This window comes from Vigna unguiculata, chromosome 8, assembly GCF_037176805.1.
Source record: "Vigna unguiculata cultivar grain cowpea cultivar isolate G323 ecotype 2 chromosome 8, ASM3717680v1, whole genome shotgun sequence".
NCBI classification, from domain to species: Eukaryota; Viridiplantae; Streptophyta; class Magnoliopsida; order Fabales; family Fabaceae; genus Vigna; species Vigna unguiculata.
In genome coordinates, this window is record NC_140799.1 from 33,308,173 (window position 1) to 33,327,559 (window position 19,387).

The window sequence follows — 19,387 nt, forward strand, 5'->3', positions numbered from 1 at the left end:
ATTAAAACCACAAATAAATAAACAAAAACCTGCCACATGAATCCAATAAAACCCACCTACCCTCCATTGCCGTTGCCTTCACGAGTGCTTCATTTGTGCCCTATTTTTCTCTTCATCCCTCCACCCCCCATTCCCATGCATTCCTCATTAATCCCTTAGATATAGGGACTCTCCTTTGACTTCATCTCCAACCCCCCAACACCAAACACCCCCCTTCGTTATCACGTAAACATTTTCACAGTTAATTGCAAAGAAAGTGGAAGAACAAACCAACATTTCATTCAGCATTCAGCATTGCACAAACTGGCTCTTGACTTCACTGAGTTTTGTTGGGTCCCCTCCACCCAAAATCTCGTTTTAAGCTCAAAGCTCTCACCTTTTCCATAAAACTAACCTACCCTTTTCCCCATTCAAGAAAACTACACCGATTTCACTCTCATCCTTCACCCCCTCACAATGCCGACTCAATCCGAGTCACCCAGTAACTCACTGAGTCAACTCGCTCAGAGCGTGTTCTCCGACAACAACAGCAGCATCATGCTCGCAGCCGTTCTTTCCTTGCTCCTAGTCATCCTCTTTGTCCTCCTGCTCCACGTGTATGCCAAGTGGTTCTTATCTCAGTCGCAGTTACGTTCCCACACTCGCCGGTGGCGAACTCCGGTGACTGTCTCCGACGTTCTGGAACCTTCCCATTTCCACAGCATCAACATAGAAGCTTCACCCACCTGCACCAAGGGCCTGGATTTGGCGGCAGTTTCAGCGATTCCCATGTTTGTGCACAAAACAGAGAAAACAGAAGAATTGGAATGTGTGATCTGTTTGAGCGTTATTGAGGAGGGTGAGATTGGAAGGAAATTGCCAAAGTGTGGCCACGCTTTTCATGTGGAGTGCATTGACATGTGGTTTACTTCACATTGCAATTGTCCCATTTGCAGAGCTTCTATTCTGGGGAGCGATGATTCTCAACCGGGTTCTGGTGACGTGTTGGAGGTTGTGGTTGTTACTCCTGGTTATGAGATTAGTGAGCGTGAAATCGGTGCCATGAGTGATTCTGTTCCAGAAAATTCTTCTTCTTTGTTGAGTTTCTCTTTGAAGAGATTGTTGAGTAAGGTTTTTCTGTCACCTGACCATGTAACTGGGTTGGATGCTTCACAATGAAATATGAACTCTTCTCAAAGTTTACACATTTTTTTCTTCTCTTGAAAATGGATGTTTCACAATGAAATATGAACTCTTCTCAAAGTTTACTCATTTTTTGTTTTCCTGAAATTGTTTGGTTTTCTTCTGGAGATGTCTGGTTTCTTTCTTTTTCTCTCAGAAAATGATGCAAGAGCAAGATTGATTAGCCTCTTAGACACATTTTTTGAATGATTATCGTAAAAGCGTGTTCTTTCCCTTTTACTGTGCTAATATGTTCTCCTCTCAATGATTAAAGCAAATTACTTGCAGAGAGTACAGTAAACGACTAATTGTGAAGTAAGAGTAGTTATAAATTGTAACAGTTGTGATACAGAAGAGGAGAAAAGACAAAAGAGAGTACTTGATGGGTTATAAATGTGACGTTGGTTACTCATCTGTCGCAATTGATAACACTTTCTAACTGTAATTGATTGTTCTGATGTGGAAGCTTGTGTTGTTCAGTCATGATGAAGCAGTGACATGAATGGTGCATGTGGGTAGAAAATAAGGGATGGTATGGTATTGCACAGAGAAAGGACAGCTTTATGTACATGTTTGTTTCTGCTCAATGTTTTTGAAGGTTTTGTTCTGGGATGGATCAGAGTTCAGTTATGCAAATGGGGTGGTCAGAAATATTGGAAAAAAAATTCAAATGCTAAATATGTTTTATTTTAATGACTTTTTTTAGTTTTTATTTTCGTTTTAAAAATTTTAAATTGGTCTTTTATTTTTGGTTAAATTATTTTTTTGTCGTTGTATTCTTCAAATAATGTCAATTTGTTCCTCAAGTTTTTTTTTGTCTTAATTTGGTTCTTGTTTTTTTAAAAATGAGTCAATTGAGTCTTTACCATTAGTTTGACCAAATAGTGTTAAAATCCATGGTACATGTCAATTTTTAGTTTTTTTTTTTAATTTTTAAATTTTGAATTTTTATTTTTTTAATTTTTTTATTTTTTACATGTGTCACTTTATAATTGTGTCACGTGTTAAAATGATTCAATCTGGTCTCTATATTAGTTTTTAATTTTAATTTAATCTCAATTTCTATAAAAATTGAGTAATATTGTCCTTCATTAAAGTGAGACTCAATTTACTTTTTATATAAATCTTAAGGTGATATTCTTACTAAAATTAACGTTTTTATTAAATATTTCTAGAAATATTTTTAAATTAACTTTAAATTTTATACAAAACTTTAAACTGTGGTTTTGTTTTGAACTTGAAACTTAGTTCCTTAACTTATGTGTGACAAGTTATTTGATTTTTAATTTTTAATAAGTTTGTATGATATGGCACAGTTGAGTTGATGTCTTTATATATGATAACAAAATGGTTAATTATTGAAATTAAGTTTGAGGAGTCACTTTGTTTAATAATAAAACTAAAAACAAAAAGTTTGTTTAAAAATATTTCTACAAATATTTAATAAATATGTCAATTTTAGTAAGAATATTGCTTTATTTTTACAAAAATTAAGACTAAGTTGAAACTAAAAACAAATATAGGGACTAAATTGAATTATTTTGACATGTAGAACAACTGTGAAGTGACATGTGTAAAAGATAAAAAAAAATTAAAAAAAAAATTAAATATTTTTTAAAAACAATTAAGAAAAACATTAAAAAAAATTAAAAAAAATCACAAATTGACATGCGGCGTTGACTTTAATACTGTTTAATCAAAATTGACGATAATGACCAAATTGAATCACTTTTAAAATAACAAGGACCAAATTGAGACAAAGAAAAACTAGAAAACTAATTTGACACTACTTGAAAATACAAGGACCAAAAGAGTAATTTAACCTTCATTTTTTATTTTAATCTCAATTTTGTTTTGATTTTTAAAAAATTATACAATTTTATCATTTTTATTTTTCTTAAATTTTTAGATTAAATATTTTTCGTCAAAATTGAAGTTGTTAATGAAATAGTTTGCTTTGTTGATGTAATTAATATACTCCTAGTGTCAATTTTGATGAAAAATCTTTGATCTGCTTTAATATATTTAACAAAAATGATCAAATTGTATTAAATTTTCGAAAACGGAACCAAATTGAAATTTTAAAAAATTGGATCATCAACTTGACATTTTAGGATGAAAACAAAGACTAAAAGAGTAATTAAACCTATATTTTTAGTTTCTAAATTTATATGTATAATTGAAATTTGTTTCTATCCAAAATTTTGATATATTTTAATCTTCCAATTTTAAAAAATAAATATAATTATTTTAACCTAACGATGTTAATCTTTTTTTACATGTAAACCGTTTTCTGGTATAACATTTGAGTTAAAATGTATTGGGTGTAAAGAACTCAAACACTAACTCAAAAATATTGTTTGACACAATAAAAAAAAATTAACGCAATTGAGTTTAAAAATACATTTATTTTTAAAGTTTAAAGACTAAATTGTATTAAAGTTTCATATTGACTTGATCCATTATAATAACAAAACACATTATAAAACTGTAAATATTTGAAATATTTTTGAAAATGATTAAATAATTACTAATCACCATTGAAGTAACTAATTTGATTAATAAATAAATAAATTGGAAGTCAATATGTTTTTCCTTGGCATGCAATGACATTTAGTATGATTTTATTTTTGTGGCCACATCCACTTCTATTTTGTTGTGAATTATATTATATATTTCTATATTTTAATATAATTGCGTAGATGCATTGATATAGCCTCTTCCCCTTTTCTTATGCTACTTCTCCCACTCAGAATTTGACCTCGTGAACATGTCACGTTTCAAACTACCTACTAAACCAAAAGTGAGACTGCTTCATCTCATCAAATCTTTTTCCATGTTAGTGCTTTTCAGATAACCAAAATCAGATGTAATTTTATCCGTATAGGGTATTCAAGCAATATTCATGATTATTACAGAAACTTTTTGTGATGGTTTAAAGCTTCAAAACTTATACTCATGAAGGTTTGGGCAGAAAACATATTTTGTTCTATGTCGAAAACATAAAATTGTTTCCTTGGTAAGAAATAGTTTCTTTATAATAAAAAAATAAATGTCTTTAAGAACAACCAATAATAATAAAAGATAGATATTTCTATAAATTACACTTTTTAAGAAATAATTTGGGTTTTTTTAGATTTTTTTATAGAAGAAAAATTGAATACAGGTTGTTTAAAGTCAGCTACAATACCAGTGGTGGCCTTGGATTTGGTACATGTCCTTAAACCTAGTTTAATGGTGTGATCCACGTAATAGAACAAAATTATGGGTTGTTGTTTATTTATAACAAATAATAATAATTGTGCGTATGATTCTCTATGTAGATAAAAAAAAATCACATCAAAATCATATTTCTCAAACGAAAATAAAATGTGGAAGTATATTTAAATTTACATTATATTAAGAGTGGGCGTGTGATATTCTAAATGTAGACAGTTATTTTCTCTCCTCATGAAATGAAGTAAAAGAATATAACACTTGTAAGGATTTTTGACCCTGATTATTTTCGCAATTATGTCCCAATTTTAAAACCGAGACATATTAGGATGAGGCAAAAAAGACACCACTTTTGGTTTCGGATCCCAATCAAGACAAAAACTCTTGATTCTGCCTCGGTTCTAAACACAATCGAAGCTATATGTACTTCTTTTTGGTCCCTACAGCAACCAACGTCGCAACTTCCCCACACACCTGCCACAACCTCACCATAGAAGAAGAACAATCCACCACTACCAGATCTACCTGAAAGGAAACACTCCGAGTCGTGTAATCCAATCATGACGCAACCTACACCAAAACGTGACTCACGCACCCACTTCGTTCACACACCTACATTGTAGAAAAACCCAAAACCAACCATGGCAGCAACCTCCATCAAAACTCAACCACAAAAATATAAAACACCATCAACAAATCACAAAAAAAAACAAAAAAAATGGAGATGTGACAATAGACAAAATCAATGGCAACAAAAAGGCATATAAGGTGATTTCATATGTGAAATCTACACTAGTGTAATAGTTTACACTCTTACAAATGGGATCATAACCTACATATGTAACTTTTGTTTCTATTAATCCCTCGTCAAATCAGAATACTACTTGTGGTATCCACACAAGTAAGTATTTATACACTGATATCTCCTCACAATTATGACATTAACCATAAATTTAATATTAACATACAACTTTATGATTTTAGCTAATTAAGTAATGGTCTTAACACATTTAAATAAAATATATAAAAAAAATACTAACAATCTTCCACTAGTCACATACCTTTTCTTATAAATGTGTTTGACTTTATGAGCTCAAAATTTGCAATTATATATTTAGGACATATTCAAATAATTGTGTCAGTGATATCAATACATACAACTAAAACAATAGTTGTTATATTAATCATAACTAAAATCATTAATGATTACTAAAATAAACTCAACAAAAGAATTAAAAGTATCAAATTTGACCATGGTGGTGAATATTGTGGCAAACATGATGGCTCAAGTAAACAACGTCTAAAACCTTTTGCAAAGTACCTAGGGGAATGTGGAATTATTTCATAGTACACAATGTCATGGTCACCTAGCATAAATGGTGTAGTAGTTGAAAGACGAAACTAAATTCTTAAAGATATGATAAGGAGCATGATTTGTCATTCTACCTTGCCATAGTCACTTCGGGAAGAGACACCAAAGACTACAACTTCCATTCTGAATAAAGTGTCAACCAAGACAGTTGCTAAAACCTTTATGAGCTTTGGGTTGGGTGAAAGCCTAGTGTAAATCATTTTTGTGTATGAGAATGTCCAATTGAAGCAAGGCTTTATAAGCCAAATGAAAAAAAAAATGGACTCATAAACATTAAAAACTACTTTATTGGTCATTCTAAAAATTCTAGAGGTTATATATTTTATGATTCCAAATTGAAGACAATTGTTGAGATGAGAACATTCTTTGACGATATTGAGCTTGGATGAAAGAATGAGGTTAGAAACTTTGTCCTAGATGAAGAATCGGTAATAATTCCATAATCAATTGATATAGTTGGTTTTGATAAAGCAAGTTTTTAACCTTTGCAAGATATTCCCACTCAAGATGATTTGGTCATTCATGAAGATCAAACTTAAGATCCTTAAGAACCTATGCTTTAGACTCAGTACCTTTCTGCAGATCCACAAGAAAAATGAGAAGTGATATTCTAGATGATTGATATTTATCCAAGAACATGAGGAAAATAATGGTATGGTGGAAAATGATTCGGTCAAACTCTGTCAAGCCATGCAAAATTCCAATTCAAATGTTGATGGAAGCAATGAATGAGGAGCATTAGTTCATCCAAGGTAATAAGATTTGAGAACTTGATCCATTACCAAAAGGCATGAAACCCATTAGATGAAAATGGATATTTAAGACCAATGGGCATTGCAAAGGTAATGTAGACAGTATAAAGCTCGTCTTATGGCAAAGGGTATACCTAAAAGGAAGTGATTGACTTTAAAGAAACATTCTTTCTAATTTCATTGAAAGACTCGTTTAAGACAAGTATGACTCTTGTTGAATATTATGATTTAGTGCTCCATCCAATGAATATCAAGACAACATTTCTAAATGCTAACATTGATCAAACAATCCATATAGTACAACCAGGAAACTTTGTGTTGGGGACCCAAATAATAGGGTTTGCAAACTGAAAAAAAAAATTCACTTACAAGGTAAAACAGACATCTCATCAATGTACTATTAATTTCATAAAATAATTTTCTCATGATTTTGAGACAAATCTTATCGTCGATCGTATATATTACAAACTTAGTAGGAGCGAATACATTCTAGTGTTCTATATGGTAATGACATACTATATTCTTAGACATTTCTAAATTACATAATCTGAATTATATTCTAATTCTCATAAATATATTTCAAATTTATTAAATTCAATTTATTTTTTAAACAAATTTAATGTTAAAATGAAATATAAATAAAAATTATAAATTAACAAACAACTTGTTCGTTAGCTTTAAATTTTTTTTTTTAAACTGGTAACTTTAAATGAATTTTTAAAGTCAGAAAATAAATTATTCAAACACAATCCCAATATCACGACCTCCTTAAAAAACAAAATAAGTCAAGTTTTAAAAGACAGACTTCTCGATAGAATATTTTAATTTTAATGTTTTCTAAAAGTACAAAAATAATAATTAAAGCGAAAAATATCAATATCATTTTTCAAACGAATCATCAATTCTATATTAAACTAATAAATTGTTAATTAGGCAAGTTTGTGGGAATATTTTATCTTTTTATTTATCACATATTAAAGAGCCTTACATCCTTATTGACTTAAAACAGTAATAAATGTATCTTAAATAGTTTTAAAAGATTAAATTATATGTTATGTGGCTTAAATAATGTACACGTATTGCTAATATTATTGCATGAACTGGTATTAAGAAATTTGTGATTAGAAGTGAAGAAAAAGAGCTTTGGGTCTTACAAGAAATTGGATCGAACCCCACTCTGTCACACTCAACCTTTTGGGCCTTACACGTTTTTTTCCTTTTTGTCTCTTCTCATGTTTGTCTTCACCACCGTTAATTCCGTCTCATTTATTTGCTGAAATTTAATTTTTTCCATGAGTGTTATTTTTAAATTCTCAACCATATTTTACTTTTCTTTTTTATGTTAAAAAGATGTGTTTTATGACACATTTTTTGTTTTTTTAAGTGTGATGGTTTAGAAACATAAAGTTGCGTTTACTATACGACTTTATGAAACATAAAGTCAATTTATTATTTTAAGTGAAGTGTAATTGAGGTAATTGATATAAATTAAAAGTGAAAAAAATTTGGTCAGAGTAATTATATTTTAAATGGGAGTATAATAATGTATAATATTCATTGTTTATATATGAATAGTTAATATGATTATGATTTTTATTTTGAAATAATTTTTTTTTTGTTTACTTGAGATTGGTTCATCAATCTTGTAATGAATGTGAGAATAGTAGTTGTCCACCGTGATTATTGGTATTGCAAATTAGAGTTGAGAATGAAATTGGAATTAATATTTGATTTGAAACCAGATGAAATTAAATTTTATAAACTTGTAATTGATTTTCAGCATGCATATTTGTAAACGACAATATAAATAAACAATAGTAATATGAGCAAGAAAGTTGAAGAGTCTAAAATTTTTCAAAAATATACCACCAATTATTTAATTTGATTATTATATCATTATTTATTAACTGATTTGAGAATTGTTAACCCTTAAACATCAAACTCATAATTTTGTGATCAGAATGTCTGCTCCTAGAGATGATACAAGTCCATACTTGCTAAGTAAAATTTATGACAAATGAATGTTCTTAATGAATAATTATAAGTGATAAATATATATTTTTTTTTAATTAAATGTTAGTTAATGGATGGGTACAAATAATCCTAGTATTTAATATGTGGTGGATATTCTCTACTTCTTAATATTTCGTTAATAAAGTTTATTTAAATATTTAGAAAATCAAATAGTAACAATAAAGTTATTGATGATAAATTTATTAAATGAAATAAATTATGTATAATAATAAATTATTCTATAAAAATATTAACACTGTTCCTTAAACCGATTATTCATTAAAATTTATTACAAAACAAATTTAAATTTATAGCTTAAGTTTTTATGTACAGAAATTGTTAAAACACATTAATTAAATAATTAATAAATATAAACTCTTTATTGATTAGATATTAATTAATAATTTAACGAAAAAATTCTTGACCAATTATAACAACCCAAAAATTCTACAACAAACATTCAATAATACTTAATTATCATATGGTCCCATAATTATATGTGAACTAATTCACATTACAATTCTTAATAACAGAATTGAGTTTTTGTAAACTAAACTTTACAATAGAAATTTTATTTACAGTTTAGCCCTTTATTCAAAACATACAAAGCATATTCATGTGTTTTTTAAAATCTTTTATAGCTTTTTAAAATACTAATTTCTTTTATATTTATACATACAATTGTACAAAACAAATTTTATTCGCACAAAAAATTTAATTTGTTCTTTTTTTTTAATCCATTTTCTTGTCTTGACAATCTTAAAGAAAGATATATCAAAATACATTAAAGTAAAAACATGAAAGTAAACACATGTACTTCAAAATATAAGTTAAGGATTTTTATTTATTTTTTTTGAAAAAAAAAACTATAATTTATCATCTCTATAATATTTCTAGACTAATTTCTTCATTTTCCCAATTCCGTCTACCGCTACTATCATTTTTTTTTTCGATTTCTATTCCCATATATATATATATATATATATATATATATATAAAAAGGAAGATACCAAGATCAATGTAGAAGTACCATAACACAACTAGACCCTTGTTTCTGAAAAATTAGTATATTGAAAGGACTTCTAAGACTCTACACCTATAATGTTTTCCTTTTTCTCCTTTTTCTCAACAACAATAACCCAAGTGGAATAATCATATAATTCATGTGCTACTAATAAGGTTAACTTCACTAGTTCCATGAGTATGATCCTCTTTCATATCATACTCTCTGCCATGTGAAGGTTCCTTTGACTCTCACTACCTAGTTATCTACTATATATGAGTCAGATACCAGTAGAGTCATTATAGTCTCACCTCCTAAGTTTCCTTCAGTACACTTAAACTCATCCTTGATTAACATTTTCTCTTAGAAATAGCTAATTTGACCATCCTAACACTAGAACATTCACACTTAGTCATGCATTGTCAAACAAATGATAAACAATCATAATTATAAAAGATAACATATAATGAAAATCATTTAAAAACATATAAACCATTTCTAGTATGGAAAATATCAGAGTTACCGTTCAACACCAAAGAACCACCGCCCAACGCCACAAAATCATAGGCTCACTGCTTGCCAAAATACGTAGTGGCACCTAACGGTAGTAGTTACCACCCAACTGCAATGCAACATGAATATTTGGTTAATGCAAGTAGTGCCTTTTATCAACATTTTAAAGCCTCCACTTTTTAATTCACATGTTATAACACTTCGCATACACATACTACATTCATACAAATACAAGCAACATACCACATTCAAATAATACCTTAATCAAAGCATTCAAGTGTGTTTACTCTTTTCATCTCACAAGAATTAAGAGTGTAAGTATGTCCCTAATTAAAGATCTAAATACAACATCCAAGATATTTTCATCTTTCAAATATAAGTAACAACATCATCAAAGGCACACGCATTCATTCCATCTCATATTAGTAACATTTTTTAGTCACAATTAATCTCTCAATTTCAATAGATTCCCTACTACCAAAATCTATACTTCCACATGTTAAATCAACAACATTTTCTCAAGTTTCCATATATTATATATTCATAAAAATATTACCACGACTGACACTATTCAACAAAATCAGACATTTCACGTAAGATTCTCAATTTAACATAATTATTACAGTTACCAATTTATATCATAATTTATATCAATTTAGAAATCAATTTAAAAACTATTTTAGTTACTAATAATTTTAAGTTTATAAATTAATATTTAAATAGATTATTATAGGAACTAATTATTTGTTATTACTAAAATTAGTTATCAACATATTTTCTTAACGGTTTATACTCATGTTTTGTAATTGAAGTGAAATGTGGCTTTTCTCTTTGATAGAAGATGAAGGTTGGATATGAAGATAATCAAAGAGAAAAAGAAGGAACGTAACTTTACGAAAGATAAAGATGAGCACTAGGAACCAAAATCATAGGATTCCAAATTCCTCCCAAATTGAAAAACACTTAGTGGAATCTGTGTATATACTTTCAACTAAACTTCCAAAGAGGCCATATTTTAATATAATGATAAATTAATTTGATACTCCAAGCTTGGAGACCAAATAGTGGTATCCACATTACTCCACTAGGCATCCAACCTTTTCAATTTCCCCTAATTAATGCTCATTTTACCTTTTTTTTCTTTCTTTTAACTTCACTAATTTCAGAATTGAAGATAACAAATGCGAGGAAAAGCATAGTGCCTAACTATTAATTGCCTTTACCCATTTTATTCTACTCTAACTTTAACATTGTAGACAACATACTTTATGAAACTCACTCATCAAACTTATAAGAGTAGCTTTCTAATTTCATCGCTGGATTCATTCATTTCAAAACAATATATATAAAAATAGAGTTAAAAATTAGTGTTAGTGGTGATTAAAGAGAATAAAAGCGAACTATATTAAAATTATACACTAAGATAAGCTTCTCTAATCTATACCTTAATGACCTCTAATAGTTTTAGACATTAAAATTATACTTAAGTTAACAATATTATTTTAACCTTCAAAATTATTGGTTGAAATACACCATTAATAAGACTAATTTATGTGACAAAATTGTACATATCGGAAAAATTAAATATGAACTCTCCGATACAAAATATATGATTTCACTACTAAAAAAATTCATATTTTCTTTCAATTTTGTTTTGAAATATTTTTCGTTGAAAATGCTTACAAGTTTTGTTGTAAAAAAAAATTGCAAGAAATTACTACAAATTTTCTTGCAAAATATTTTGTATAAAACACTTTTCGCTACAAATATTGTAAGAAATACTTATAAATTTTATAATTTTGTAGGAAATGATTACCCACGAAAAAATTATCTGTCAATTAAAATTTTTAGAAAAAAGTCTTTTCTTACAATTTTTTTTAACAAATTTACAAAAAATATTTCATATAATATGAGAATTTCTATTAATATTTATTAGTGAAATAAAATTTCTTTCTAACGATATTCATATAATTATCATGAACTTGTTGATATACATTAAAACTAATATCCTTAAGTAAGATTTTGAATATTAAAGGGAAAGACTCCTCCTATATTATTCAACAATAAGTTTTAGTTAAACACATTTAAGTTGATTCATTGAATTTAAAGGATTCAACACTAGAAATATTCACTCCAATAATTTTGTTATTTTTTCTTCCTAAGTTATATTACATACATATGAAGTTGACATAGGTAAATTTTGAAATGGTTTATATATGATTGAAGTGTAGGTTTGTTTTGTCCATTAGCAAGCTGCACATTTGACAGAAAGTTGAAGGTACAAAATTTTCAAGCCCAAAGAGCAAGAATAGACATTGCAGCAGAACCAAGGGTCAAAGCAAGAAAAGATATTTTCTTCAACCGAGGAGTAGAGTTCATAAGCTTGTTGTGAAAAAAGTCAACTGCTATGAGATCAACAAGGGCCATGTAAATTAGTATTCCTGATGAAACTGAACCCAGTAACCCTTCCAGGATTAAGGCATTTGGATTGCTATCATCGTACCCTGTCAGAGAGAACAATGCCATCCCCAACATTATCCCCATTGGTGTTGTCACTGCAAACATCATGCACATGTATGCTGTTGTTCCAAAGCTAAATCCTGCCTGTAACAATCATCATACAACTTTCCACAATTCTTAAAAACTTACAAAGAATAATACAATTACTTAACATTAAACAGTACAGAATTCAATAAAATGAATTAATTGGAATACACTTACATTTTTTTTTTATATTTATGGAGTAATAAATTAGCATGTGCAGAATAATAAGTTGTTACCTTTGATATAGTTTCATGTTTTAAAAAGTCATATCACATTTCAATTGGCTAATAATATAACATTTTTTTCTTAATTACTTTATTTTGGGAAAACTTTAACACATACCTGAGAGGTGGAGGGTAATTGGTGCTACTGTTTAATTAATTACGAAAGAATATCAAACATTAATAGTTATCATGATTAAAAAGGCATTAATACTTTATTCTGATCAAAATGACTTTGTGAACACTTGAAACATTGTTATTGATTGGGGAGTGAGAGAGATAAAGAAGCCATAGAATATTTATTTATTATGTTTTTTATTATTATCATAGCAGTCACGGTGAAACTATGATCTCACAAACATCTCACGGTTTCCAATTCGTGACTGCACAAGCCACACAAACACATGTAATAAATTAATTAAAATATTCCTCCATTGCCTCTTTTCTAAATACACATTTTATCTTTGCAAAATCCTATTTAACTCTTTTTTAACTATACCCATGCTTGAATTAATGGATAAGATAATCTGGAGAGGTCATTAATAATAAATTAAAAATAAATAAAAGGAACACAATATATACTCTTATGTTTTCAATTCTATAAATAACACTAAAATGGCCTGAATACAAATCCATACTTATCCACAAAAATTACTGAAAAATCAGTCACACGTAATGTTAATTTGGGAAGTTAGGGTCTTTATCCCAATAATTTTAGATGATGATTTACAATTATAACCTTTAAACACTCTAAGCCCCGTTAATTACCAGAAAGGGGAAACTAATAATATAACACAGATTTCAGACAACAAATGAACAAAAAAAAAGTAGAAATAAAAATGTGTTTTTTTATAAACAATGTTTTAGAAACTCCCATAAACGCGACACGTGTTACACTATTTTCCTTCATAAAAAACAGGTATGAAGATATAAATTTTGACAAGAAAAAAATGTAGAAGGCAATAAATATAATCCAGTTCAAATTTTTCCAATGTTCAAATTTTAATTATTATAATTATAATCAACAGATTATTTAAGAACCTGCAATTATTTATTAATTTATTTTCAGAAACCTAATTAAAAACATAGTGATTGGAACAAAATCTAATAAGAAAGATTTAAGAAAAGTAATGGAAGAAGAGAAAGAACCTGAGCGACGCAACCACCGAGACCCATGCCTTCAAATATTTGATGAAATGCCAAAGCGGCAACGAGAGGTCGAATAGTGCAAACGTTCTGAGACATTCCCATGGTAACTCCGATAATCACAGAGTGAAAAATAATCCCAATCTCAAGCACCTGCGAAACCAGCCTCTGTTTCAGTCTCACCAATTCTTCACCTCTTTCACCGTCGCCGCCGGAGCCATGGCACCCACCGCCGAGCTCCAACTCCTTCTCCTGCGCCACCACCGGCGCGTACTGCGCGTGCTCCACGTGCGAGCTCGCCGCAAGGTCCACCAGGAGCGCCAGAAGAGCGCCCACAAGCGTCACGAGCCCCGCGAAGGGGAAGTCCTTCCAGGGATGGCGCGACGCCACCTGGCAGTCGGCGAGTGCGGCGTACGCGTCTGGGAGCACGTGGACCAGCGAGGTGGAGAGAATCACCCCTGCCGCGAAACACTTGATCACGACTATGGCCTTGTCGTAGAGCGGCTTCCCGCGGAAGATCCCGGCCAGGAGCACCGGCGACGACATCCCCGCCACGCTCGTCAGGAAGATAACGAAGATTGAGACCACTTTGAGATGCGCGGCCGCCACACCGTCCCTACACGCCGCCGTTCGAGCCAAGTCCGTGACGCACGCCGACGACGCCATGCACGAAGGAAGAGAGAGAAAGGTTAAAGAAAAAGAAAGGTGTGGGGATGAAGAAAAAGAGAGTTTTGAAGAAATGAAGTTGGAAGAATCAGAAGAGAGAGTGATAAATGGTGTGGTGTGGACCAGCCTCTGGTGGGGTTCGATTTGTCATGGAATGACTCATTTTTTCACAGTTTCTTCTTTTCCTTCCAATTTTTATCACTCACGCTTTCTTCCTCTTTCAGATGAATTTCCATTTCTATATTCAAAATAAATAATAATATTTTCCCTTATTTTTTTATAAATGAAACAACCAAAATATGTGTGCATTTGGTTGCTTATGTTTGCAGTTAATGTTTAATTTAATTATTGAAAAATACTATTTCAATTAGTAATAGAAAAAGTGTAATTAATTTCACACCTCGAGTTATAAATATATGACGGGTTTATCAGTAATTTGCTCCATTCCCATGTGGGTGTCATTAAATCAATATCCATATATTTAATGAACTTTTTTTGTAACCACAAATATTTATAAATAATTGTCATTTTATATACAAATGAAGAATAATACGGTTAAATTCATTGACTTTCTTCGCCTTTTTAGAACATAAGTATTGAAAAACTTCTTTAATAATTTTGAGGTTTTATTTATAATTAAAATCATTTACAAATTTTAAATTGTTTTTATCAGTAAACTCATGTCTCAATGATATGCAGCAGAGAAAAAAAAAACTTATTGTATCAATAATAGACATGTACGGAACCAACCTCCATAATTTGGATCTGTAGTGTATGTATAAAATGAAGTATAAAATATTTTACCTTCCAATGTTATAAAATATTGATATCAATGCACAATAATCATAATCATAAACTTGTAAGGAAAAAAAAGAAACTTATTATAACTATGCTTGAAAAGTGGAGTTTAATACTCATTAAAGGACATGTGTTCTTCAAATTGGGTAGATACATTATTCATATATTAACGAGTATATAGTACAAAATATCCAATTTATTTATTTATTGTTTACAACTTATAATTAGATTTATGGAAAGTCAGAAATATATTATAGAGCCTTCTAGTCAATATGTCAATAAGTATGGTAGTTTTTATTTTCTTATTACGTTTATGTTTATGCATATACCCTGTTCCTCCGAGATATAATTAAGTATATGTTAACACAAAACTAGTTTTTGACATGTTATTTTTAAATTTAGACGTTATAGGAAATTTTGACGTCTTGTCTTATTTAGAGGTGTCAAATTAATATCAAAGTTAAAAATAAACATTCAAGAATGTATATCAAGTAAGAGTTCAATTACTCAACGATGAATTTTACAACTTACTGATAATTGGTGTCATTTCAAATTAAAATTGGGCAACATTTGAATTCTATTAGTGCATTAACAAATGTTAAATGTTTCTTTTTTCTAAATTTTTGTTTGTATTTACACTTTACCCAAACCTAAAAAGCAAAAAAATATTCCAGCACAATTTACACTTATATGTTTAGTAAAGTCTCGATGTCACTATTACGTACATCAAGTTTACACTAATATGAAAGATTAAAGAATATTAATCGTTTTTTTCCAGATGTTTTACTCAATGATCATTTTCTTTTGATGTTTTTCGAACACAATGTCATTGTTTTTCACCTAGTTATATACTTCTTGACCATTGAGGGGTCTCGACACAACTTTATCCTCAGGACTTCCATTAAATGTTTTTTCATTCTACTGTAAGGATGAGAAAGGAATTTTTGATGTCTTATATACACAATTTTTTAATCATACTTCAATTGAATATAACTCATATTTTCTTCACAAATGGGACATGCAAAATGACCTTTAACATTGTAACCACTCAAGTTTTCATACACTAGGAAATCATTTATTGTGCAAAATAACATTGCACGCAAACAAAAAGTTTCTTAACAGTATGAATCGAATACATCAACACTTTCTTCCCACAATAGTTTCAAATCATCGATCAATGGCTTCAGGTACACATCAATGTCATTTCTAGGTTGTCTAGGACCCTATCATTATAGAAAACATATATATTTTCTCTTCATGCACAACAAAAAGGAGAGATTGTAAATCATCAACAAAATTGGCCATGAACTATATTTGATACTTAAGTTCTTATAAGGATTCATGTCATCTATAGCAAGTCCAAGTCTTAAATTTCTTGGCTATATATCAAATTCTGGAAATGTTTCATCAATAACTTTCCATTATAGAGAATTAATTGGGTGTCGAAGAATATTATCACACTTTCTTCCATCAACGTGTCATTTCAAGTTCTTCGCATCTTCTTTAATGACAAACATAAATGTTGGCAAGAGTCAAAAGACAAAAGGCAATAATTGTTTATGTCTTGTAGTTTGTGTATGTTATTTAAAATAGTTAAATTAGTAAGTCAAGAGTCAAAAGGCAAAACTCAAGCAGTAGAGTACTGAGACAGTTTTATTTTTGCAAAACTCATTGAAATAATCAATTATCACTATTGATAATAGATTATCACCTGCTGACAATAGATTATCATAGCGAGAAAAATGTTCAGAAAAAATTTGTGATAGTCGATTACCATTTATGATAATCGATTAATTGTGGTAGTGACTTACCTTTTCATATTTTAACCTAATTTCTAAATAGGCTTCTATAAAGTGGTAGGCTTTCATTTGGAGATATAGAAGTTAGAGAAGTTCGAGTACTTGAGACCTCTCTCTGGGAAGGTTTTGAAAAATCTGGTGTGGGTAGAGCGATAACTTTCATAAAGTGGAATCTTGAGTGATTGAGTGTTTTTGTTGTTGCTAGGAGAAGTAGGTTGTCATTTGTGTAATTCAAAGGAGGTGTTCATTATTCAACGGAGGTGTTTCTTCATCTCTAGTGTGATTCAAGAGAGATGTTCATCCCTTGTGGATTTCAAGGGAGGTGTTTTCATCTCTTATGGTTTCAATAGACGTGTTTTCTAAACCTCAAATTCTCTTATCTGTTATTGTATTTGTGATTTAGTTTACTGATTGACTTAATATCATTTTAGAGAGATTAACAAATGGGTGTAGAATCTTTTAATCTGAACCAATATATATCTTGTGCAATTTTCTCTTTCGTACCCTCTTTATCTTATCCTCCTTCCTTGATTTTTGTCCACACTTAATCATTTAGTTGCATGATTCTAATATATATATATATATATATATATATATATATATATATATATATATATATATATATATATATATATATATATATATATATATATATATATATATATTACATCTAATTATTTTATTTTCTTTTTAAAGAAAAAATTAACATTTGTTTTTATATTTTAATAAAATAAAATATTTCTTTTAAATTTCTTAACACCTTGAAAATGGGATGAAGAAAATTTAGTGAAAAGAGATATTATGAAGTTATTAATAAAATAATAAAAAAAATATTAATCTACATACAAAAATTATAATTATATAAAGGATTAAAGGAAAGGGATTTAAAGTATTGCATTTACATAAACCTCCTTAAACAATCTTTAATAATAATAAAAAAAAATCTTATTACACCATATCATATTTCGTATTATATTTTTACAAGTTTTAATTCAACAGTGAAATCTTATTTAGGAATCCAATTTTTTATAATTTTTAATTTTTATTCCAATTTTTTTACAATTTAATTATTAATATATTGTTTTTATTCTTAAAATTAAAGTTCTTACATTAACACTCAATTCACTACAGGATAAATAGCTTGGTCAAGGAAACGTGGTCATATGAAAGGCATGAATTAACAAAAGTAGGAAAAAGTGGAATGAAGAAGTTAGGAAGAATGACCTAACTAAAGAACCAAGCTATGAAGAAGTTATGAGGTGCAGGAAGAATTGCATGGAGGTGCACGAAACAGCTGCCTCTTTAAAATAGAACCGTTTCCTTTTACTATTTTTTCTGGGCCTATAATCTGTTGTCCGAACAATGCAAAGCCCACACACAATCCAATAAAATCAATTTTCAAACCCATTATGCGATTTGTTTCAAATCCAATCTCATTGTCAACCCAATAGTTATGTTAAAGAAGAATTAAATGGAGTTATTTTTTCTTATAAGTTAAATTTTAGTCAATTTATTTCTCTTTCGTGTCATTTTTCTTACGGTTAAATTTAATCTAGAATTAAAATTAAAGTGGGTTTTTTTTTCTGTCTATTATAGAAAGGGGACATTATTTTCTTTATTCGGTTATTAATTTATTGTCTAACCAATTAAATAAATGGTTAATGATGGATAACGGTTAAATAAATATGATTTTCAAATATTTCTTAATCGTATTTTTTATGCATTCACGCATTTAATATTATATATATATATATATATATATATACTACAGAAAAAATGACTTTAGGCAATGAAGCAAAAACCATGGCCTAAAGTAAAGAAATTGTGGCCTAAAGATTAGACAACAAATTGGCAATGGATTTGCAGTCGTGGCCTATACTAGAGGCAACGATTTTTTTTCAGTTTAGGCCAGAAAATTCAAAAACTGTTGCTTATTATGCAACAATTAAAAAACATTGTTTTAAATATTCCAATAGGCAACAGTTTTTTGGCCAATATAATGCAACGGTTTTTTTCGTGTTGCTTATTTCTATAGACCACATTTATGAAAATGTGAAACAAAATAGATTTGTTTAAACAAGACATATAAAAATTGAATGATATAAAATAATTTAAAATATAATTTTAATTTGATCTATGCATTTAGACAATACTATTTTAAATGAAATATTAATAATTTTATT

General features: G+C 29.2%; 2 protein-coding genes across 2 annotated transcripts; one reads left to right on the forward strand and one right to left on the reverse strand.

Moving 5' to 3' along the window:
- Positions 1–83: 83 nt before the first annotated feature.
- LOC114195069 (RING-H2 finger protein ATL2-like) lies at positions 84–2,043 on the forward strand. Its single transcript, XM_028085463.2, has one exon. The coding sequence runs from the start codon at positions 457–459 to the stop codon at positions 1,156–1,158; it is 702 nt and encodes a 233-aa protein (XP_027941264.2). The 5' UTR covers positions 84–456; the 3' UTR covers positions 1,159–2,043.
- Positions 2,044–12,214: 10,171 nt separating this feature from the next.
- Positions 12,215–14,692, reverse strand: LOC114193018 (zinc transporter 6, chloroplastic-like). The gene is made up of 2 exons (XM_028082708.2): positions 13,945–14,692; positions 12,215–12,634 (listed from the first exon to the last, which is right to left on the reverse strand). Exons 1-2 carry the CDS (start codon positions 14,605–14,607, stop codon positions 12,320–12,322), a joined length of 978 nt encoding a protein of 325 aa, XP_027938509.1. The 5' UTR covers positions 14,608–14,692; the 3' UTR covers positions 12,215–12,319.
- Positions 14,693–19,387: the final 4,695 nt, after the last annotated feature.

Coding starts and splice junctions, on each gene's coding strand:
- LOC114195069 (XM_028085463.2), top strand. CDS start 457: ATGCCGACTCAATCCGAGTCACCCAGTAACTCACTGAGTCAACTCGCT.
- LOC114193018 (XM_028082708.2), bottom strand. CDS start 14,607: ATGGCGTCGTCGGCGTGCGTCACGGACTTGGCTCGAACGGCGGCGTGT. Junction 12,635..13,944: donor TCGGTGGTTGCGTCGCTCAG/GTTCTTTCTCTT, acceptor TGATTGTTACAG/GCAGGATTTAGCTTTGGAAC.